A 19,169-nucleotide genomic window follows, 5' to 3' on the forward strand; every position below is an offset into this window, starting at 1 on the left:
ATTTATTCATCTTCCACCTGATTCATAGGATTTGTGTGGGTACTCACGTTACATGAATTAAGGCAACACTTAGCCGTCTTACACTGGAGCAGGAAAACACTGCTCCCTTGTGGTTCAAAATAGAAACTTTCCAATCTGTGACTTTGATGCCTTAAACATTCAATTTGTGTCAAAGATACAAAAGACCTACAAATAGTTCACAGTCCTAGTGACAATTTTAACGTATAAACTTCCATCAAATAACATCTGGACTTCCACTGTTAAGCAATGAAGCTGCTTGGTGACTTTCAGTAAAAGCTGTTGTCATTTTAGGCCAGTAGCCTTTGGTCGTGATCCAAACATAACACATGCGAGTTCAGTGACCGAGTTCAGGGCTGGTGAAAGCAGTAGTCTTGGCCTTGAACTAGGTTGTGAACTTTTAAAATGTCACAGGCAGTAAAGAAACAAAAGCTTTTCATTTAAACTTCACTACTCATCTACTTTCCATTAAATTCTGTTCGGTCTGGAGACAGATGTTGGGACTCTTTACCCTTGAAACCAAATGACGGGTGAATGCTTGTGCAATGAATATAAGCACTACTGTTACATTTTAAATTCATTTATTAAAAAATCCAGACATTTTTAAATATTCTGACGACATGCAGAGGGAGGATATGGGCTAAATGTCAACAAATCTAATCTCATAACAAACCAAAAAGAGACAGAAACCTGTGCAGTTAAGACAGTAAATGAACAGAAACCATGTCCAGTATTAAGAGGACGCAAGATGGGGAGGTGGGTGGTGTCTGACGTCAGCTTGGACATGTTTCACATGAGATCCTCAAGAATCTTCATGTGGTTTCTACAGCGAGTCTCAGCTGAATTTTGCTTTAGAGAAATCCATCTCTGGGTGCTGAGACATGAACCTGCAGAGAGATAAGGAAACACTTTAGCAAATCATGTTATTTCCAGCTTCTTAATACAAAATCACTTCATCACAATCATGTGCCATAACCTAAATTAAATTCTGATCTTGTAAGGGGAATATTTGTTGGTTGATGCACAAGTTTTCCTCTGCACGTCTTAATTTATAATATCACAGACATTCAAACCTGTCTCTAGGATTTGTTTCCCTTTAGCTACAGCACCTCCCACTGGTCAATCAGTGGTATTTTCTTAAACAGTGTAACCATGAAACATGAGGCTTCTGAGATGACACCATCAGTCAACACATTTGATTGGCCAGACACCATGTGAACTTTGTGTCAATAAAGAAAGGGACACCTTACCAGTCAACACATTTGTATTGTTTAACTCCTATAAAAATGGTGCCAGACCTTTACAAGCAGCTTTAACAAGCGTAAAAGAGGAAGTACACTTCAAAATAAAAGCAAACATTCTTCCTCAGTCTCAGTGCATACTGTGGAATGTTTGATGTCACACAACCTCACATGTGGAACACTGACTTACAATAATCCACTTCAGAATTTTTACATCAATAAATCGCATCAGTATTAATTAAATCGATCCCCCCGCCCCCCCAAATGCAAATTAAGATCGGAGATTTTGAGAATAAAGTCACAGTTTTAGGCTCTGTGTTATAGGGGAAGATCAGCCCATCGCCTGTGTTAAGATGAGTCATACAGTGGAAACCACTCATGGTGATCATGGATGTAGTGATCAGCAGTATCCATATATATGGAGCTATAAGGTTGGGACAGAATAGTTCCTATACAAATGCTATTTAAATAGTTTGGTTATAGTGATCAGGTAGTCTGCTTACAGTGTTCATTACTGGTCTTTTCAAACATGTTTGGACTGTGAAAAAGTTGTTTTATTATTTGCCTCTGCGCCGTGCCAACCGAATCAAGCCTAACTGAGTGTGCCCTGCCTTTTACATGTGTGAGTGTGTCCGTTTGTCTCAGCATGAGAAGAAAGAATTTACTCATTTAAGAAAAGTATTGATCATTATGTGGGGATCAGTGTTGATATTGTGATGAGTTGGTTCAAGATTTTGGATCCAGGAGAGAAACATAGGTTCTCCTTGCTGCTTATTCAAAAGTTTTACTTTCTCGTAATATTGTGACCTTATTCTTGTAATATTACTACATTGTTTTGGAAAATTAAACCTCTCCATTTTTCGGAGGATGCTGACTAGTGCAATGAGACCGACACAGTAACAACTAAAGTGTGAAATGTTACATCTAATAGTATCAGATGTCTCTCCTAAACCAGGTCACTGTCTGCACCAAACCATCTTTTATTAGCTTCAGTTAAAAAGTGAGTGATTTGGCCTTGAGGGAACACTGAGGGTAAAAACTACAGAACACACTCAGGTTCATCCTTCATATAAAATCAGGGTACACCATAAAGCTTCTGATAAAATGTCAGCTGATAAAGGACAATAAGATCTTTACAGTTTGATGACTTAACATAACCAGAGCTAACCGAACTGGTATATTTATTTGAAGGGAATGAAACACTGGACACTTACTTTTTAAGAATGTCTTGTTTCTTCTGTTCTTCAGATGTAGGCAAGCCCATTGATTTCTGCCTTTGGTCGTACATCATCTTCTCCACCATGCCACGCGTCTCTCCGTCCAGGTCTGACAGCTGCTCAGCGGGAAAAACACACAGGGTGGGGGTAGTCCAGCAAAATGAAGGAGAAGTTGTCAGTTATCTTTATATTTACTTTAACATAGCTCATGAAGAAAGCTCCAACGTAATAACTCGTATGGCAGTTATCATTTATTTTTCCTGTGATCAATTTACAAACACTTGAAAAATTAAAGCTCCTCATGTTACCTTGGAGTTCTCTGGACAGACCTTCTTGGTGTTGATTTCCGGATCTGTGGTAACAATCTTGCTCCACCACTCCATTTTATTAATCTGACGTTAAAGGAAAGTATCAAATGAATAAATAGAACGTATTCACACATCATTAAGCTCATCACCTTAGCAGTCCGTCAGAGTCACACACTTAAGCCATTTTCAGACATGAACTCTGGGAAATGTCCAGAAAATTGAGTCTGGTCATCTACCAGACATTGGCTTTCACACATGAACAATGCAGCAGGAGATTTTGTGCCTGTGCAGAGCATGCATTAGTTTTGCATTTGACCTGTGTTAGAGACGTGATCAACACACCCACTTGCTCCCTGTGAATTTTCCCGATATTTTCCTGATGTATTCTCACATGGGCTCAGTTGTACGTTTGCCAAACATTTTACTGGGGTGGGGGCTGGTAGGAAATATGCCTCAAAATATCCAGAGGCATGTCTGAAAGCAGCTTCAACTGTAGTTAAAAGGCTGGAACCAATCAACACGGCATCGTTCTTACCTTCTCCAGGTGCACAGTGACCACCTTGCCGTCGTCGAGGAGCCAGGAGCTTTCTTCCACCTTCACCTCGTGGCAGAGCTGCCCTTCAATAACGGGAGGGTGTCCTTTCAGACCGGCTTTGATGGTGCGCCTCTGGATGTCCACCACCACGTCTCTCGCCTTAATGCGGAACTTCACATCGAAAGGCACTACCAGCTGTGGGAGGAGGATAAAATAGTAAAAGATGTAAGACGAGGTTCACAGTGCAAACCTTAGTGCTCAATTCCCTTTTGTTTCTAGAGATAAAAAAAATGTATGCAGCTGTTCACATTATATTTCAAATTATTGACAATATCAGACTCCAATGCTAAGTGGTCATGTCCCTGATGTGACCCGCATGTGCAAAAGACCAACAAGAAGTCACACACAGCGTGACTTGAACTCCGACACAGGTCACATGGCTGTTCAGTCCGAGGTCACATTAAAAACTAAAAATGTGTATCTGATTCAGAACCTCACATGAAAGTGCCTCAATCTGATTTCTGTTGTTCACATCGTCGTGAAACAGTCAAATCCGGGTCACATGTAGGGGATCTTATCGCTGTGTGAACATAGTTTTAGATTCTTTTTAGTTTGAAAGTATCAAATGCAGGAGACACAAGAGGGTGGAATCAAGTCGTGCAGCTGCCACACTGGATTGACTTACAAACCCTGTAAACATTCATACACTTCTGATTTGGTTAATTTGTTACAGGAACCATGAGAGGAAGGGTGATGATTATATATTTCTCAAAGTGCCTTATGATCAATTATATAAACAATGTCTTCATACATAATTCATATGTCTGTTAAATTAGAGATTTTGGACCATGGGCAATCACGTACTCATCATACCAGGGGCCAAGGCCATTTAAACTTGGCCAGGAGGAAAAGAGGAGAAGATCTGTGGCGCGATGACGCTGTCAAGGGTTTTCAGCAAATAATTCAATGCTTGAAAAGAAAAATCATTATTCTGGGAGGCTTAGCATACATCCATAGTAACACATATTTTGACTTTTGCCATTGCTGCTTCTCTTTGGAGCTCTTTTTGCAACCAACACCCAGATGCTTCCTGTTTACACCAACACGTGCATAATCAGTGTACAAGAGTGGTCACAGGATTTGTGTTTTTAAGCGTGTTGGTATGGATGTGGGATTTTAACTGACACAGAACCAAAACGCTCATGTGGACAGATTGTTTTAGTTCGATAACGTAGTAAGACGGATGTAGCAAGTCTGTTCTACAGAAGAAATACACGGAAATAGATCAAAGCATTATCCTGAGGTCAAGATGAACTTACGTCCACTTCAGACAGGCTCTGTGTCCACTTGTAACTGGGCAGATCAGCTCCATTTCCTGCATTCGGCTTCAGTTTATCTTTGTCCTTCTCGTCTTCCTCGCCATCAGATTCAGACTGTGGACATGGACATTAACAAGTCAGTCAGCGGAGCCACATGACATGGACATTTCACTGTGGAACTGGCCTGCTGTTGCCTCACCCCTTTCTCTTTTTCTGGGTCGTCAGATGACTTTTCTGCCTTTGTTGTTGTGTTCTCGGTTTTCTCCTCTTCTTTCTTTTTCTAAAATACATAAAACACAAATGAAGATGTAAAGTAACACATGATTCATAACATTTGCAGTTATACTTTTTATGATGGAGCATCAAAGCAGCCAGCTCTCACCCTATCAAGTTCAGACTGAAGTTTCTCTGCTTCCTCGTCAGTCAGTTCCTGAATTTTGGGACCGTCGCTATTCTTCCTTTTCTTCTCTTCCTCTGCCAGCTTAGCAGCTCTCTCAGCTTTCTCTTTCCTCTCCTTCTCCTGCTTCATCTGCTTATCTTTGTGGGACTTCAGTGCCAGCTTACTTTGGCTGGCAAAAGCATTCTGCACAAGCTGAATAATAAAAAGAGAGATGATGAGACATGGGGGTTAAGTAAGGATGTGCCCGTGCAGCTGCAGGGTGCAGGTTTTTGACACCACAGTGTTGAATGTCACAGAAGCTACATTAATGAAAACATTACTCACCTTCTCTGCAGCACCTGAATCACCACCCGTGAAGAAATCGGTTTTGCGGCGGAGGAAGCTGAAAAATGTGTTTACTAACTGTTGAGAGAAATAGAAACCATCTCATACAATGAAATAAAGAATGAAGGAATACAATGTGCTACATTCTCTCTCTTTGCCTGCAGACTCTGAGCCATCCAATACATAAGATTGCGTTTAATTATTAGCAAATCAAAGTGTGTTAATGGGAGAAACTGTGGATCTTCTAGAAATGCCAGTCATCTGGCGTCACTGTGACAAGATCTAGTGGCTCAGGGCTATTGAAAAAAGGTTGAAACAAAGGAAAATCCTACACAACATTGTAGAGAAAATCCTACACAACATGGAGTTGAACCACAAATACGAGATTTTAATGATTGCCGTGCTGCATTAATGGTCACGTGGACGCCGAATTCACCACAACACTCCCCGATGAGCATAAACGAGGTTATAATCTGCTCTGACAGGTGTTTTCACACGAAGACAACGACATTAGCTAAAACGTGCCCGATTATTGAGAACAGTTGCTTCGTAGCTGGTTCCCTGCTAACGGCCGATGTGTGCCTTGCTAGCATAGCTGCTAGCTTCATTAGCTTCAGGCAGTGGTGTGGAGGCTGTATGGCGTCAGCAGCGGACTGAATTACCTCGTGTACACCTCCCTCGTGTTGCTGCGCCATAACCAGCAACATCCCGTCATACTTCTCTTCTTCGTCCCCCATGTTGGTGGAATCAGAACAGGTTTAATAAAACACTAACTGAGGGGATGACGATGCGAACAGCGGAGTTAGACACAGTGTGAGGGCCAGTTGTCTCAACACTTACTTCCTGGAAACAGACCCCACCTATGCTGCTTTGCACCAATTGGAGGAGCATTTAATTGACAGCTGTACTGACCAATGAAGTGAGAGCTTCGTGTTGGCGAGGGACTGAGTCGCCTAGTAATGAAGAGAACTTTCTAGAGGAAAATTTAAACACTTAGATTTTACTGTCAAAGTATTTTTCAAAGAACTGTGTGTTAACCTGAGTTTGATTGAGTTATTATTTTAGATTTAATCATTTATAAATCATAAATTATAGCTACAATACAGTTAATAATAATAATAAACAATAGTGCATATGTTATTATTATTATTATTATTATTATCATATAATAGATATTATGATGATACGATATATTTTTAATCATTAGGATTTGTATTCGTAACAATTGTATTTCAGATGATTCTCTCTTAGATTTAATGGGAAGAAATAAAGTATCATAGATATGATTTAATAATGATTCAATTAAATCGAAGGGGATAATTGCGTTGAAGACATTCGATAATAATCCCACGTAACATCTACTGTTAAAAATATTTTCATTTAAAAACCCATAGCAGTCTCAACTGCTGGACGGATTTTGTCTCATTGCTCAAGAGTCAGTGATACAATATTATATTAGCATGTATTTTTAAGTTAAAATGAATAATGTAGAATGTTGGTCATATTTGTGTCAGAGAAACCAGTAGGTGGTCACATTAAATACAAAGAAATCTATGATATTTTAAGATGATTTTATAAAAACTGTTTAGTTTTGTTTGAGGGGTAAGTCAATTTCTCCGTGAACATCGATCATAGGAAAAATAAATGATGACTGCAATACAAGTTATTAAAATACATATTTGTCAATGAGACATTCCTTTTTATGTATTCATGGAATCTTTAAAAAACAAAAATTGAAGGACAATAGGAAATGGTCAAAGAAAAAAGCAACAACAGGAAACAACTGAGAACAATTTGAAGGTCACACAGCATTAGAGCACAGATACGGAAATAACAAAAAATATCAAATCAAAATAGTGGGTAAGATCAGAACTAGGAGAAAGCACACAGTTAAAAAATGTAATAAGGAAATTGCAGAGGGATCTCCTCAGGGAGCAAATGTTGGAGACAATGATATCCCAGTTAACATGACGTCTTGTTTGCGCATAAGCAAGCTACCAACCCATTTATGATGCTTCGAGTAAAAAACAAGTGTTATGCAATATAAAACTATTTTTCATTGATGATTAATTTGTGACACCTCGGGCCACAAATATTTTTCGAAAGTGATATCCATAAGTGATCCTGGGCAAGTTCACAACTCTTGTCTGGCCAAGATAACATATCAGGAAACTTAGGTGAACTTCACTCATCTTAATGAAACCTGTTATATACTACATAAATATTTAAGATACATAAAACAAAGCCATACTTATATCTGGATTTGTCCAAAATGCTGAGCCCCAAATAATATAAAGAAATGTTGTTATTATCATCCTACTGTGTGTTAATAAAAGTCATGCAGGTCCAAGATGTAACTGGGGCACAGGTCAGGTGGCAGCCTGTGCGTTGACCCTGTCAGTCCTTGACGGACTGGTACAGGCGGAGTTGATGACTCAGGTAAACACGATAAATGTCATTCACCTCAGCCAGCTTCAGCACTTCCTCTCTGTGCAGCAGCTGAGTTGAACCAGTCTTATCGGCTGCACGTGGAAGTAACCTGCATCAGTGTTCATGGGAAGTCCATGGTCACAGCTTTTATTCCTCATTGCTGGGGCTTAAAAAGGCGGGTCAAGGCTGAGTTGGTCGTGTGCAGGTGACATCCTGGATAAATAGAGGACTGAGGTCAAACACTAAGTGAGGCTGTTTGTGCTCTCTGGAGTATTCCTGAGTAAGTTTGCTTTCCTGCCTCACCATGTTTTCTGTTGAAGAGGCTATTGCAGACCGTGCTTGCTCTGGTTACCAGGATCAGCATCCCCACACTATCCTTTACAACATCTTGTGCTGGCGGGACAGCGACCCCCTCAACGAGGAAGCAAGCTCTTACCTCATGTCACACACTTGCCACTGCAAGCAGAGGAAAGTTCGCCTGAAAGACCCGACGGCCACCTGCCAAGTGGCCTCCAGTGTGCTGATCAAAACCGTCTGCTTCATGAGGAGTTTACCATCCTTCAGTCAGCTTCCACTGGGAGATCAGTCAGCACTGTTAACACACTGCTGGGTTCCGTTATTTGTTCTGGGGCTGGCACAGGAACGGATTATGTTCGAAGTGACTGATGTTCCAAATCCAAGTATCTTGAGACAGATTTTGCTCAGGCCGGGACTTTCTGAAAAGGAGGCCGACCAGCCAACTCTTGCCGGAGTCCACAGACTGAGAGCTTGCTTGTATCAGCTGTGGGATCTGGATCTCAGTCCTAAGGAGTACGCTTACCTGAGGGGGGCTACGTTGTTTAACCCAGGTACAAACTCTTTTTCCATTGTCTGGTTTAATGTCAAAGTATCTTTTAAAGAATGTGTGTTAACCTGAGTATGATTGAGTTATTATTTTAGAGTTAATCGTTTAGAAATAATAAATTATAGAAATAAAAAAGTAAAAAGTTCTAAAACTAACAATAGTGCATATTTTAGTATTATTGTTTTGCATATAATATAAATCAAGTTTCTATTTGGATGTAACAAGCTATTTTTAATCATTAGAAAACATTTGTATCCATTTAATAACACATGAATGATTGAACCCTTCTATGTGGACATGCTGTTTCAGATTTAGTGGGAATACAGTTAGTGTCTTAGATTTGATACAAAAGTGATTCGATTAAATTGAAAGTGGATTAATTATGTTGAATACAGTCCATTATTAATCCCTTATAACATGTACAATTAAAAATATTAAAATGTTTAAATCCAACATCAGTTTCAACTCTTGGATGTGTTTTGTCCCATGTCTCAAGAATCAGTGATACAATATTATATTAGAATTAATTTTTAATTAAACATGCATAATGTGGAAATGTGCTCCTCCAATAGGGGGGTCACATTAAATACAAATAAAGATATGATTCTGTTGTGATTCAGTAGCTATGATCAGTTTGTTGGATATGAGCAGAAACCTCTCTTCTCCCTATATAGCTGTTCGGGGATTGAGCGCCATGTTGCTCATCGAGGGCCTCCAACAGGAGGCACAGAGGGCTCTCCAGGAAGTCATCTACCTGCTGCACCCGGAGGACGGCAGTCGCTTCAGGCACATCTCTCTAGCAGCCTCCACCACCCAGAACGTCAGCCACAGCTTGGTCACAGAGCTTTTCTTCAAGCCAGTTATTGGCAACACAAACATGTTGCATTTATTAACAGACATGCTATTTGTCCAATGAGGTTACAGAGAAAATGTTGTTGTTCCAATGCAAAACAGATCGTTTTGCATTGGGCACATAATGTTTTATTCACTGCAAGTTTTTACTGATCTTTTTGATATGTTGTTTTTTTGGGGTTCTGTTTTTATCTCTGCCAGTTAATGTGACCTTGACTGCTGTGAAAGACGCTTAGAAATGAAATGTACTATTATTAACTAGAGTGAAAAGTGGATGAAAGAAAGGTTTCAATCCCTTTTTAATGATGCATCGCTTCTGTGAAATCATGGAAATCAACAACAAACAACGTACTTTGACTCCCTCATGTGGCCATGTGGCAAACAACAAGCAAATGCCTCCTTTAGTTTCACTTAATTCACTTTATTGGTTTACAGCAAGACATCAGTTAAAAGATGGTTTATTGTGAATGCTAACACATCTTTGCTGAAAACGTACATTTCCTTTTGGTGAAGACCCAAGTGTTTACAAGACAAACTCTGGTACATTGTACGAATGAACTGAAGATGCAGAAATTTCCAGTGGAATAAAAAAGCATGTTACAGTTAGCACATTTGTCAAGCCTCATTAGTCAATTTACTCTTTTTTTCATCATGACACAAACCAGAACAACCTGTTTTACTCATTCAATTATAACAAAACTGATGTTGCAGCCAAATTATGACATTGACTTATTTCAAGCATCTTGGACCCCGTACCTCAAGACAAATAATAGTTAAATATTCCTTACACTGACATTTTAAAATTTAGTTATGTTTAGAATAAGTATACAAGCTACCCATGTGTATTAAATGAAGCCGTTACTGTAAGGTCCATGCTCAACAGCGACCATAAACTAATGCTGATAAGACGGCCACAGTGCTGAAGAAAAATCCCCTTGAGTCACCTGGACAAATTCCCACCAGGATCCAAGAGCAAACACAGCAAAGTGTATTAATATGAAAAACAGGCTTTCACCTCGTGAGACCGCCTGGTACAGTAGGTTATAGTCCTTGACACAACATGAAGTACAGCTGCAGCTCACAAAGCCAAAAACAGTGTCACACATTAAAAGCTATCTACTTCATATGAACTTCATGTTACAATATAACAACACTGTGCACTACACTAAACACACAACATAAAAGCCACACTGGAAATAAAAAAAACTTAATTTGACAAAACAAGGTGAAAGCTAACGTTCTTTTTTGGTTGTCGTAGACATAAGCAAATAATAACCAAAAAGATAATGAATTTTAAAGGCAAAAAAACACGGGGTAGAGCTACATATGTCCAAAGATAAAATGCCCACCAGCACTTTTTAAAAGGTGCAGTAGGGAACATTTACAAACATAAACTTTTTGTCACAAGTGCTAAAACTGTTGGTATCATATCTAAAACATGAGGCAGGTAATATCAAAACAAAATCTGGCTCCTCCGGCTCCACCTAGAGCTCGTACTACAACTTAGTAGAATCCAACGGTCCTGTAACTAGATCACCAATAAGAGCGAGGAGGAGTGTCTGACTGAGTTTCAATCACAACACGGATGGTTAGCAAGTTGTGAAGTGCCTAGGCAGTCAGCGGTTTGGCTAGCATGTAACTGCTTGCAGAATTGCTTTATTGTGTAGCATGAGCCAGCTACATGTCCGTTTTACATTCAGTTGCCCAGCTAGCGGCAGATGTCATGTCAAGCCGTTTTCAGACATGACCTGTGGGTAAAGTCCAGAGAATTTGGTCGGGGTTTTACCCGGACATTGCCTTTCACACGTGCACAACACCGCAGGAGGTTCTCTGCACAGGCACGTTCCCAACAGCATCGAAACCTCCACATTATTCAGGTGAGAGGTGGAGCAGCCGTACAGCAGGCTGAGGCAGGAAGTAAAATATTAATTCAACTGCTGCTTCTTTACAGCACCCAGACACCACTCTTATCACCGCAAACTCTCTTGACACCTTGAAGTCTGTGTCTTCTACGTGGGTGATGCCGCTTTTTGAAAACCTTCCACAGAAGCTTTAACCTCACTAAAAACATCTCATAGCATTGTTTTCAAAAAACCTAGCTGCAAAAGGTTATGGTAAAGAAATGATCCAAAATCGTTTTTAAATTTTTTCGATTTAATGAATAAAGAAAATAATGCATGTAAAAGAGGTTTAGCTCGGCCAATTTTGTTACCTTTGGTAAGATCCAAGTGGGTATTCCCATCTATTTTCAGTCTAAATTCTAAGCTAAGCTAATTGGCTGTCTTTGCCAATTCCTTCTAGCGTAAAGACATCAGAGCAGTATCAATCTTCTCAATTAAATCTCTGCAAAAATGCAAATGAGGTGAACCCTTCATTGACATGTTTTTCCCCCGTTTGTTTTTAGTATCACCATTTACAATAAAAACACGTTCTTATTTGTAGTGTACTACCAGGCACGCAAATCATTTATGGCCCATGATATAAAACTGTATTTTTCTTCAGGCCAAATACAACCACTTCATTATTTCGCTTTACTGGTCAATTCAAATTGGAATTTGTCAAATTATGAAAAGCATAATTTCTGATCATAATGTAGAATTACCAGCTGTAAATAGGTTTTATAAAACTAATCAAGAGAACAGCTTAAAATCCAACACACAAATGTGTACATCAAATCTACAGTGATGATGTGAAAAACACAACTCTTCAATTCATTTTTATAGAACTAAATTTAACAGCAAAATAATCTAACCAGCAGATAAGAGTCAGGAACACAACTCCTTCAAAAGCTGCTGGTGATTTCCATCAAGCAATCCTTCAAATATACACATAACATTCATCAACCATAACACAGAGCCCTGAGTTCACTTTAAGTCCTTCAAGACAATGTGAATTTTCACATTTTCTTTTTCCACTGAAAAACCATGGTCTCTTCAAAGAGCTTGGCTCAGCCAGTGACTCCTGTGCAAGTAGTGTCTCCTTTCAATGTCTCATAACTGACCTTGTGGACACAGCAGGACAAATTATTCAAGCATAGACCAGCAGCTTGAGGCAGTAATCATGTTCTCACAGAGGAGCCAATCATTGAGACACCGGAGGAGCTAGTCTCAGTGCGAGAGGGCGAGTAGGCTGAGCTAGATGTATGACCTGTAAGGACAGAAACAAGGATAGAAAAAAAAAACGGCGATTAGTCTGGAGACAGGAGACTGAGCACTGAGCAATGAGCTTTGAGTTCTCTAACTGCCATCCTCATTCACTCTGCACTGCAACAACAAATCATTTCACACTCGCTGCTGGGATACAGAAGAAAGAGGATGAGCATTTCAGGGAACTAAAATGTCCATCCTGTGGTTGTATGTCTCAGGGTGTTAAGTGGAGTTTCAGTCTACATACATTTGTTCCAGACTTACATTTGGTCACTGGGACCTTTACTGAAATCGAATCAGTCAATCTGTCCAAGGGACAACTGGTCATAATTTGAAGAAATTTAAGGCAGACTTGAGATATCATGTGCAAAAATATGTTTTATGACCTTGACCTCTGACCAACCCAGATCCAACCAGTTGGTCTTTGAGTCAAAGTGAATGTTTGTGCCAAATTTGAACGGATCATCTTTTTTAAGATAACGGATTGGAGGCTAAATGGGGTTTTGTGACATCATACTGACTTTGACCCATGACCATCAAATTCTAATCAGGTAGTCCTAGAGCTTTAGTGAATGTTTCAGCCACTTGTAATGAAATTCCATGCTGGTGAACATCACATTTACAAGAACTTTAGGTCACCATGACTATACCGGCGGTGGTTATACCCCTGGCAGGTACTACCAAGCCAGGCAGTTTTCAGGTTAGAGGCCAGTCTAAAAGCAGCTTTGCCATCACCCATTGGCAGTGTGGAATGATTGGATGGAGATTGGGCCGATGTATTTGTCATATATATGAATGTTGTTTCTGCCTATGCAAAATTAGGACATATTCAATTAGTGTGGAGCTCATATGCATATTCAACTTCATTTCAAAAGAAACTTGTAATACCCAAAAAGTTGCTTTTCATGTATAATTTTACTATGTTAAGTATTATTGTGGTAGGAGTAAAGGAAAAAATTAAGCCTATTATAGTGTATTTTGGGCATATTCGATTAGTTTATAGCTCATGTGCATATTCAATTTCATTTTCAAAGAAACTTGTAACACAAATATTTTTACCTTTCATGGGTACTTTCATTGTGTAAAGTTTCATTTTGATAGGAGTAAAGGAAAAAAATAGCCCCATTGGGGTGTATTGTCGACTCTCTGGAGTTGCCTTTTACACATGGACAACGCAGGAGGGGATTTCCCTCTCCCAAGTCATTCACGACAACACAGGAATCTCCAGGCTGTTTAGGTGAGCAGTTGCGCAGCAGGCAGAGATAGGATGTAACCATATAGTTTATATAAAGACAAAGTAATGTATTAATTCCGCTGCTGAGATCACATGTTTTTGTTTACAGCACATCGACACCGGCGTCTGCCTTCTTCACCAAAAACTCTTGACAGTTTTGTCCGTGTTTTCCACATGCTTTATAGTCCTGAAATAGTTGTAATCTCTCTTTTTGTTTTTTAGGTTTTGCATGCGATGCATGATAGAAGCAAATTTGGATTAAGCCAAACCTTTAGGAAGAACTAAATATGCAAATGTTTAATGAGGAAGTAAAGAATTCCGTACTGTTGTTTAACCTCAGGAAGTCACAGCATGCATTTTACTGGAAACAGAAACTTAATTTAGAAGGAAATCCATATATTATAATACATCCATCAGACAAATGCATATGTTTATATTTGACATGAAAAGCAACTAAAAACATCTAAAAGAAAGTTTCAGAGATTTAGGATAATAAACCAAAAATGTTCTGGCTTTGGACACATTTTTAAGTCATAACAGCAGCATGTACATGTTCACCCTGCAGTCCTCATTTCACTGATAAAAACTATTGACAATTCAGTTCAGCCTGGTGCAGCACTCCAAACACTGAAGGTTCAGGGTAAATTGTTTGTCCATTTGCTGGGACGTGAGTCCATGAACGAATATTTGTCAGTTGACCCACAAAACTTCTGTTATGGTTGTTTCCTGAAGATATAGCTGACCCAGTAAATGTTTACACATCACACAACAGTTTACTTAGAAATAGATTAAGAGCTGAAAGCATGGTGTCTGTCCATATAGTATATAATAATAATAATAATAATAATATATAAGTGAACTGGCCCAGACTCATTGTTCTTACCAGATAACAGAGAAGTAAATACAAAATACAGAATCAAATCAATGGAACTTCACCATAAAGACTTATTTGTCTGTGCAAACAAGACCTTTGTATGATCAGATTGAAAGTAAATTCACATTTGTGTTTTCACCTATTTTGTTAATCCCTCAACCTTCATGGTTATTGAATGGCAAAAAGAAACCTTTTAGTGGTGCACAGAGGTGTCTAGACACATTTTTTAAATGAATACAAATTATATTTGATTACTTTTAGACCTGAATTTTTGACCTGATAGTGAGGAGAAATCTTTTAACCTGAGTTCTGATGCTTGCAAAACAATCAAAATTTTAATTTAAAATGTGAGTATTCAAACAAAACAATGAGCAGTAGTCAGACACATTATTTACAGGGATGCAAAGAAAACAAGGTGTTGTAACAGAAAACATGTGGGCCATTTCTGTAATATCATGAACCTTATCCTGCTCTCTCTGTCAGTATTGTGAAAAATGGTGGACAGCATATTGATTTTTTTAACAATGGCATGAAAGAAAATTAATTACAATTTAGACCTGGGTTTTGGTTCATGGCGAATGGCAATTAACCCTCATTATATATGAAAAGTTCAAATCTAGATTAAAAAAAATATCCCTGAAGCATGACCTCATTAGTTTGTTTCAGCCCTGCACCTTCAAAGAGATCCATGAGATCTGTTGTTACTATAATAATTTAATAAAGAAATAAAACAGGTTGATTTGAGCGCAACATCTAAGTAAAGAAAAAACAATGACTTGCTTAAAATTCAGCCTGTGAAGTTGATGTTGAAAGAACTTATCATGAGGAAGTGAAACCAGTCTATTTACTGCTCGTGCAGGACTATGCTGATATTATGGATACCCCCCTCTTTCAAAATCCAAATAAATCTTGGTATACAATACAAAAAATACATACATACTTTTTAAAGTACAGAATACTGACAACATAATAAAGACTAATTTCTTACCTCCATTGTGTCTCCACATCTCCCTGGCACACTTGTCAGAGGAGGTCAGTTCGGATATTTGGATGTTTGGATTTGATTTGTAGTCATCTGGAGGAAAAAGTGATGGACACTCAATGGTTTATTTTTTTACAGTGGTGCTGTTTTGCAGTCATAGGCCCTGTTCAGACCATTAACATCAGTCCTAAAAGACACAATCACAAGTCTAATCTCACATTCCTGCTTCATATGCAAATTATCACAACTTTCATTTGTGTTCCAAACCAAATTATGTTTATTTTTCTCATTATGAGGTGGCCATTGTTAATTTGTTGTGGTGGCTTCATATAAATAGGTTTGAACTGTAGTTGGTCCGAGGACATCAGCAGGGTAGGGCGAACGTCATTTGTGACCCTGGGTCATGATTATAGATATGATTATCTATGTTGTTATGTGTGTGTTAACTTACTGGGAACCTTTGACAGCATAAGTATTCAATGTCACAGAATGAAAAATATCTCTACACATAAAATGACTCGCATTAAAGATTAGAAGTAGATAACATGAACTTAATGACTCTCTAAAAAAATAACTGACTAAGAATTGACTGAAATTGTAAGAGGACGAAGTTGCACTTGTATAGTGGAAGTTTATATTTATTTGAATGCTCCCCATATGATCACAATATTATAAAGTTATTTTGAGCAGTTTGAGCATTATTTCATTAGGACAAATCTAGCATGAAACACATTTGAGGAGTGCTTCCTAGACTCCAAGTGAGTTAGTTACAGATACATATGGATTAACAAAAAAATTATAAAATAATGTCTTTGTTACTGTGCCGTTATTGTCATATTGACAGTTACAAAGAGAGTGCTTTGAAGTTTTTTTTGTAATTTTTTATACATTTCTAGTGTTGGCCTCAGCACTTCATTATTGATCTAGTGACTACAAAGTGCTGACTCATTCACTTGCACATTGTTTGTGCTGACAAGACAAACAGTTTTGCTTCATTGATTCTCAATTCACGAGCATTAAATGTCAGACGGGTACATTTTCATAACCTAACCATCCTGTTAGGCAAAATAGGGAGCTGCTGCACACGTACTCTCACACAGCCTAACTGATAACCTGCGTTACTGTACATGCAGTGTATTTGTTCGTGGGTGAGCGATAGAGTCACCTTCCTGTGATACTAGGCTGAATCCACAACGTGCAGCGTAGAAAAGGCCAAATTGTAGTGGTTCCGTTTCATTTTGAATATAAATACATTGTATGAAAATTTAACAGAGGAACTCAGAATTTGCTTATTAGCTGATTATTATGAATGCATATTGGAGAAACAATGGCTTACTGTTGTTGCTGAATCTGAAGGAATCGCTCTCCCTCATTGTCTCATTCCCGCTGTCCGACAGTGTCCTCTCCATCCTGGACGGGGTCGGCCTCTTCCTCCCACTCTTTCGGGTGCTTATGCGGATGATGCCACGCACCAGCCGACACTCCGCTTCCTGCTCGTCCATTTTGTGCTCCTCTGCCAGCGAGTTGATGAGCTGATTGATGTCCTTGCTCTTCCTCAGAAACACAGAGTCTGAGGTGCACCTCGCCAGCTCGTCGATTTGATATTCAGAGTAGAGCTCCAGCAACTTTTTGGCAATAAGAGAGTCCAGGTCCTCTGTGCCCTCCTCCCAGTCGTCGAACCTCATGGACTCATGCAGGAACGGATTGCCGGGGTGTGTTTGAACACCGGCCGGAAACACGGGTTCGACCTCTAAATACTCCCTTGGACGGTCCACTTTGACTCCAGCGATGTGGAGATCCCCAAGCCAGTCGGTGTGATCCTCCTCTTTGTTGTCTCCTGGGCTCACACTTTGGAGGCTCACCTTCTCTGGCTCATCTGGAGAGCTCTCGTTTGGCGCAAGGCACGGAGCAAGAGTGGAACCCTGACAGACCCTGTACAGGCCGCAGGTGAGCACGCTGCATATAAAGGTCCTGCAGCTCCCCGGAGAGGTGCAGGGGTTGCAGCTCTGTGCCGAAGGGGAATGGTCGGCGGAGCCAGGAATGAAGCCAATGGTCTCGGACTCCTTCCCATTTGCGTCCTTCGGGTGAGCTTTGTGGATGGTCCTGGGCTCTGGGCTCGGCGGCCTCTCTTCCACCGGGTCCACACAGCGCTCCTCGTAGGACGACCTCTGGCTGCTGCTCTGGCTCGCTCTGTGCCTGTAGCTACCACGCCCTGAGCTGTGCCTCAGACTGCCAGTGCTCTCAGCAGACATGACTTACTGGCTCCGAGGTCTGCATACACAAACACAAAAAACAAAACACCTTTGAATGGAAATGAAACAAGAGAGTCAGTGTTGAGTTGGCCTCACTAAACAACCCTAACCCTAACCCTTGATATTCTGCTATCAATCCAATGAGTCAGACCCAACCTGAAATCACTTCTAGCCACCTGAGGGCATCTCTGTTTAAAATTGATGTGAAACTACTATCCCCAGGTGGAGGGTAAACCAACCTAACTGGTTCTATGGAGGATGTCTACGCACTTAAAGTCTCAGATCAAATATACTGCATGCGTTATGTGGATTTCTAAAATAGACCCATGGTGTTTCAATGTTAAATAAAGTAAAATAAGAGTTATATGGACGTGCAACCAAAGAACCAGGCTTCCTTTAACAATCTTGAAATTTAATAACCCTTGCTCATGTGGAACAATTTGGTTTGACAATCAAACAAAGAGTAAGATAAAATATCATCATTAAATCTGATTCAGTCAATTAGCCAATGCAGACCTCTTTGAATTAATAAATTATTAATAATACACCAATACAGCAAACCAGGTTATTGTTAACAAACTAAAACTACATCTCACTGAGTTTTGAGTTATCTTCGGTCGCTTTTCAACCGAGTTTGCAGACGGCGACAGCAGGTTAGCCGCTAATGTTTATTTTCACTTTCATGGCGACCTGTCACTGCTGCTCTTTCCTCCATTAAAGGACGTCCGACTTCCAGAGTAAACACTGACTTACGGCAGACTCGTCCACAGACTCGCTCCCTGGTCAATGTCGTCTCCTCCGACTTCTACATTAAAGAAGTCTAGATTTTAAACCATCCTCCACGTCCCTTACAGCGACTCCGCTCCACGAAACCTGCAGCTTCCTCAAAGTTTTCCAACGAATCCGTTTACCTGAGCGTCAAGGTGGAGCGAGCGGACGATGTGGCGTCAACGAGTACACATTCCGGTTACAGCTTAAAAAATAAAAACAAGTTTAGTGACCACTTTGGCTTAAAATTGTGTATTGTACGGATTTTACGGTTGTAATCACACATTTCGGATTTATTCCAAACACAAAATAATTATAACACAGATTAAAATATATCTTCTTGACACTCCTTCTCCAGTTTACACCACCAAAACGAAAAAAACAATGTGAATACTTTTATTTTGAATTGGTTTCCGGCGGTATTG

At 39.6% G+C, this 19,169-nt stretch overlaps 3 protein-coding genes across 3 annotated transcripts; 1 reads left to right on the top strand and 2 right to left on the bottom strand.

The window, feature by feature from the left end:
* Nucleotides 1–582: 582 nt before the first annotated feature.
* On the bottom strand, nt 583–6,220 carry nudc (nudC nuclear distribution protein). Its single transcript, XM_062410220.1, has 9 exons — nt 6,025–6,220; nt 5,363–5,440; nt 5,021–5,230; nt 4,838–4,918; nt 4,639–4,752; nt 3,320–3,514; nt 2,785–2,868; nt 2,474–2,592; nt 583–905 (listed from the first exon to the last, which is right to left on the bottom strand). Exons 1-9 carry the CDS (start codon nt 6,097–6,099, stop codon nt 854–856), a joined length of 1,008 nt encoding a protein of 335 aa, XP_062266204.1. The 5' UTR covers nt 6,100–6,220; the 3' UTR covers nt 583–853.
* A 1,642-nt stretch (nt 6,221–7,862) lies between these two features.
* On the top strand, nt 7,863–10,094 carry LOC133972301 (nuclear receptor subfamily 0 group B member 2-like). Its single transcript, XM_062409667.1, has 2 exons — nt 7,863–8,640; nt 9,311–10,094. The coding sequence occupies exons 1-2, from the start codon at nt 8,097–8,099 to the stop codon at nt 9,550–9,552; spliced, it is 786 nt and encodes a 261-aa protein (XP_062265651.1). The 5' UTR covers nt 7,863–8,096; the 3' UTR covers nt 9,553–10,094.
* On the bottom strand, nt 9,889–18,909 carry kdf1b (keratinocyte differentiation factor 1b). Its single transcript, XM_062409665.1, has 4 exons — nt 18,730–18,909; nt 17,061–17,995; nt 15,731–15,817; nt 9,889–12,635 (listed from the first exon to the last, which is right to left on the bottom strand). The coding sequence occupies exons 2-4, from the start codon at nt 17,974–17,976 to the stop codon at nt 12,547–12,549; spliced, it is 1,092 nt and encodes a 363-aa protein (XP_062265649.1). The 5' UTR covers nt 17,977–17,995; nt 18,730–18,909; the 3' UTR covers nt 9,889–12,546.
* Between the last annotated feature and the right edge of the window lie 260 nt (nt 18,910–19,169).

The sequence above is a fragment of the Platichthys flesus genome, chromosome 17, assembly GCF_949316205.1.
Source record: "Platichthys flesus chromosome 17, fPlaFle2.1, whole genome shotgun sequence".
In the NCBI taxonomy this organism is placed as follows: Eukaryota; Metazoa; Chordata; class Actinopteri; order Pleuronectiformes; family Pleuronectidae; genus Platichthys; species Platichthys flesus.

Bases quoted from the DNA above. Each gene is read 5' to 3' on its own strand.
- nudc (XM_062410220.1), bottom strand. From the start codon at position 6,099: ATGGGGGACGAAGAAGAGAAGTATGACGGGATGTTGCTGGTTATGGCG. The intron at 4,753-4,837 runs GTGAGGCAACAG...CCATGTCCACAG, and splicing joins ACCCAGAAAAAGAGAAAGGG to TCTGAATCTGATGGCGAGGA. The intron at 3,515-4,638 runs GTAAGTTCATCT...CTCCTCCCACAG, and splicing joins AGAGCCTGTCTGAAGTGGAC to CTGGTAGTGCCTTTCGATGT.
- LOC133972301 (XM_062409667.1), top strand. From the start codon at position 8,097: ATGTTTTCTGTTGAAGAGGCTATTGCAGACCGTGCTTGCTCTGGTTAC. The intron at 8,641-9,310 runs GTACAAACTCTT...CTCCCTATATAG, and splicing joins GGCTACGTTGTTTAACCCAG to CTGTTCGGGGATTGAGCGCC.
- kdf1b (XM_062409665.1), bottom strand. From the start codon at position 17,976: ATGTCTGCTGAGAGCACTGGCAGTCTGAGGCACAGCTCAGGGCGTGGT. The intron at 15,818-17,060 runs GTAAGCCATTGT...TTTTTCCTCCAG, and splicing joins CTTCAGATTCAGCAACAACA to ATGACTACAAATCAAATCCA. The intron at 12,636-15,730 runs GTAAGAAATTAG...CTGTCCTTACAG, and splicing joins GATGTGGAGACACAATGGAG to GTCATACATCTAGCTCAGCC.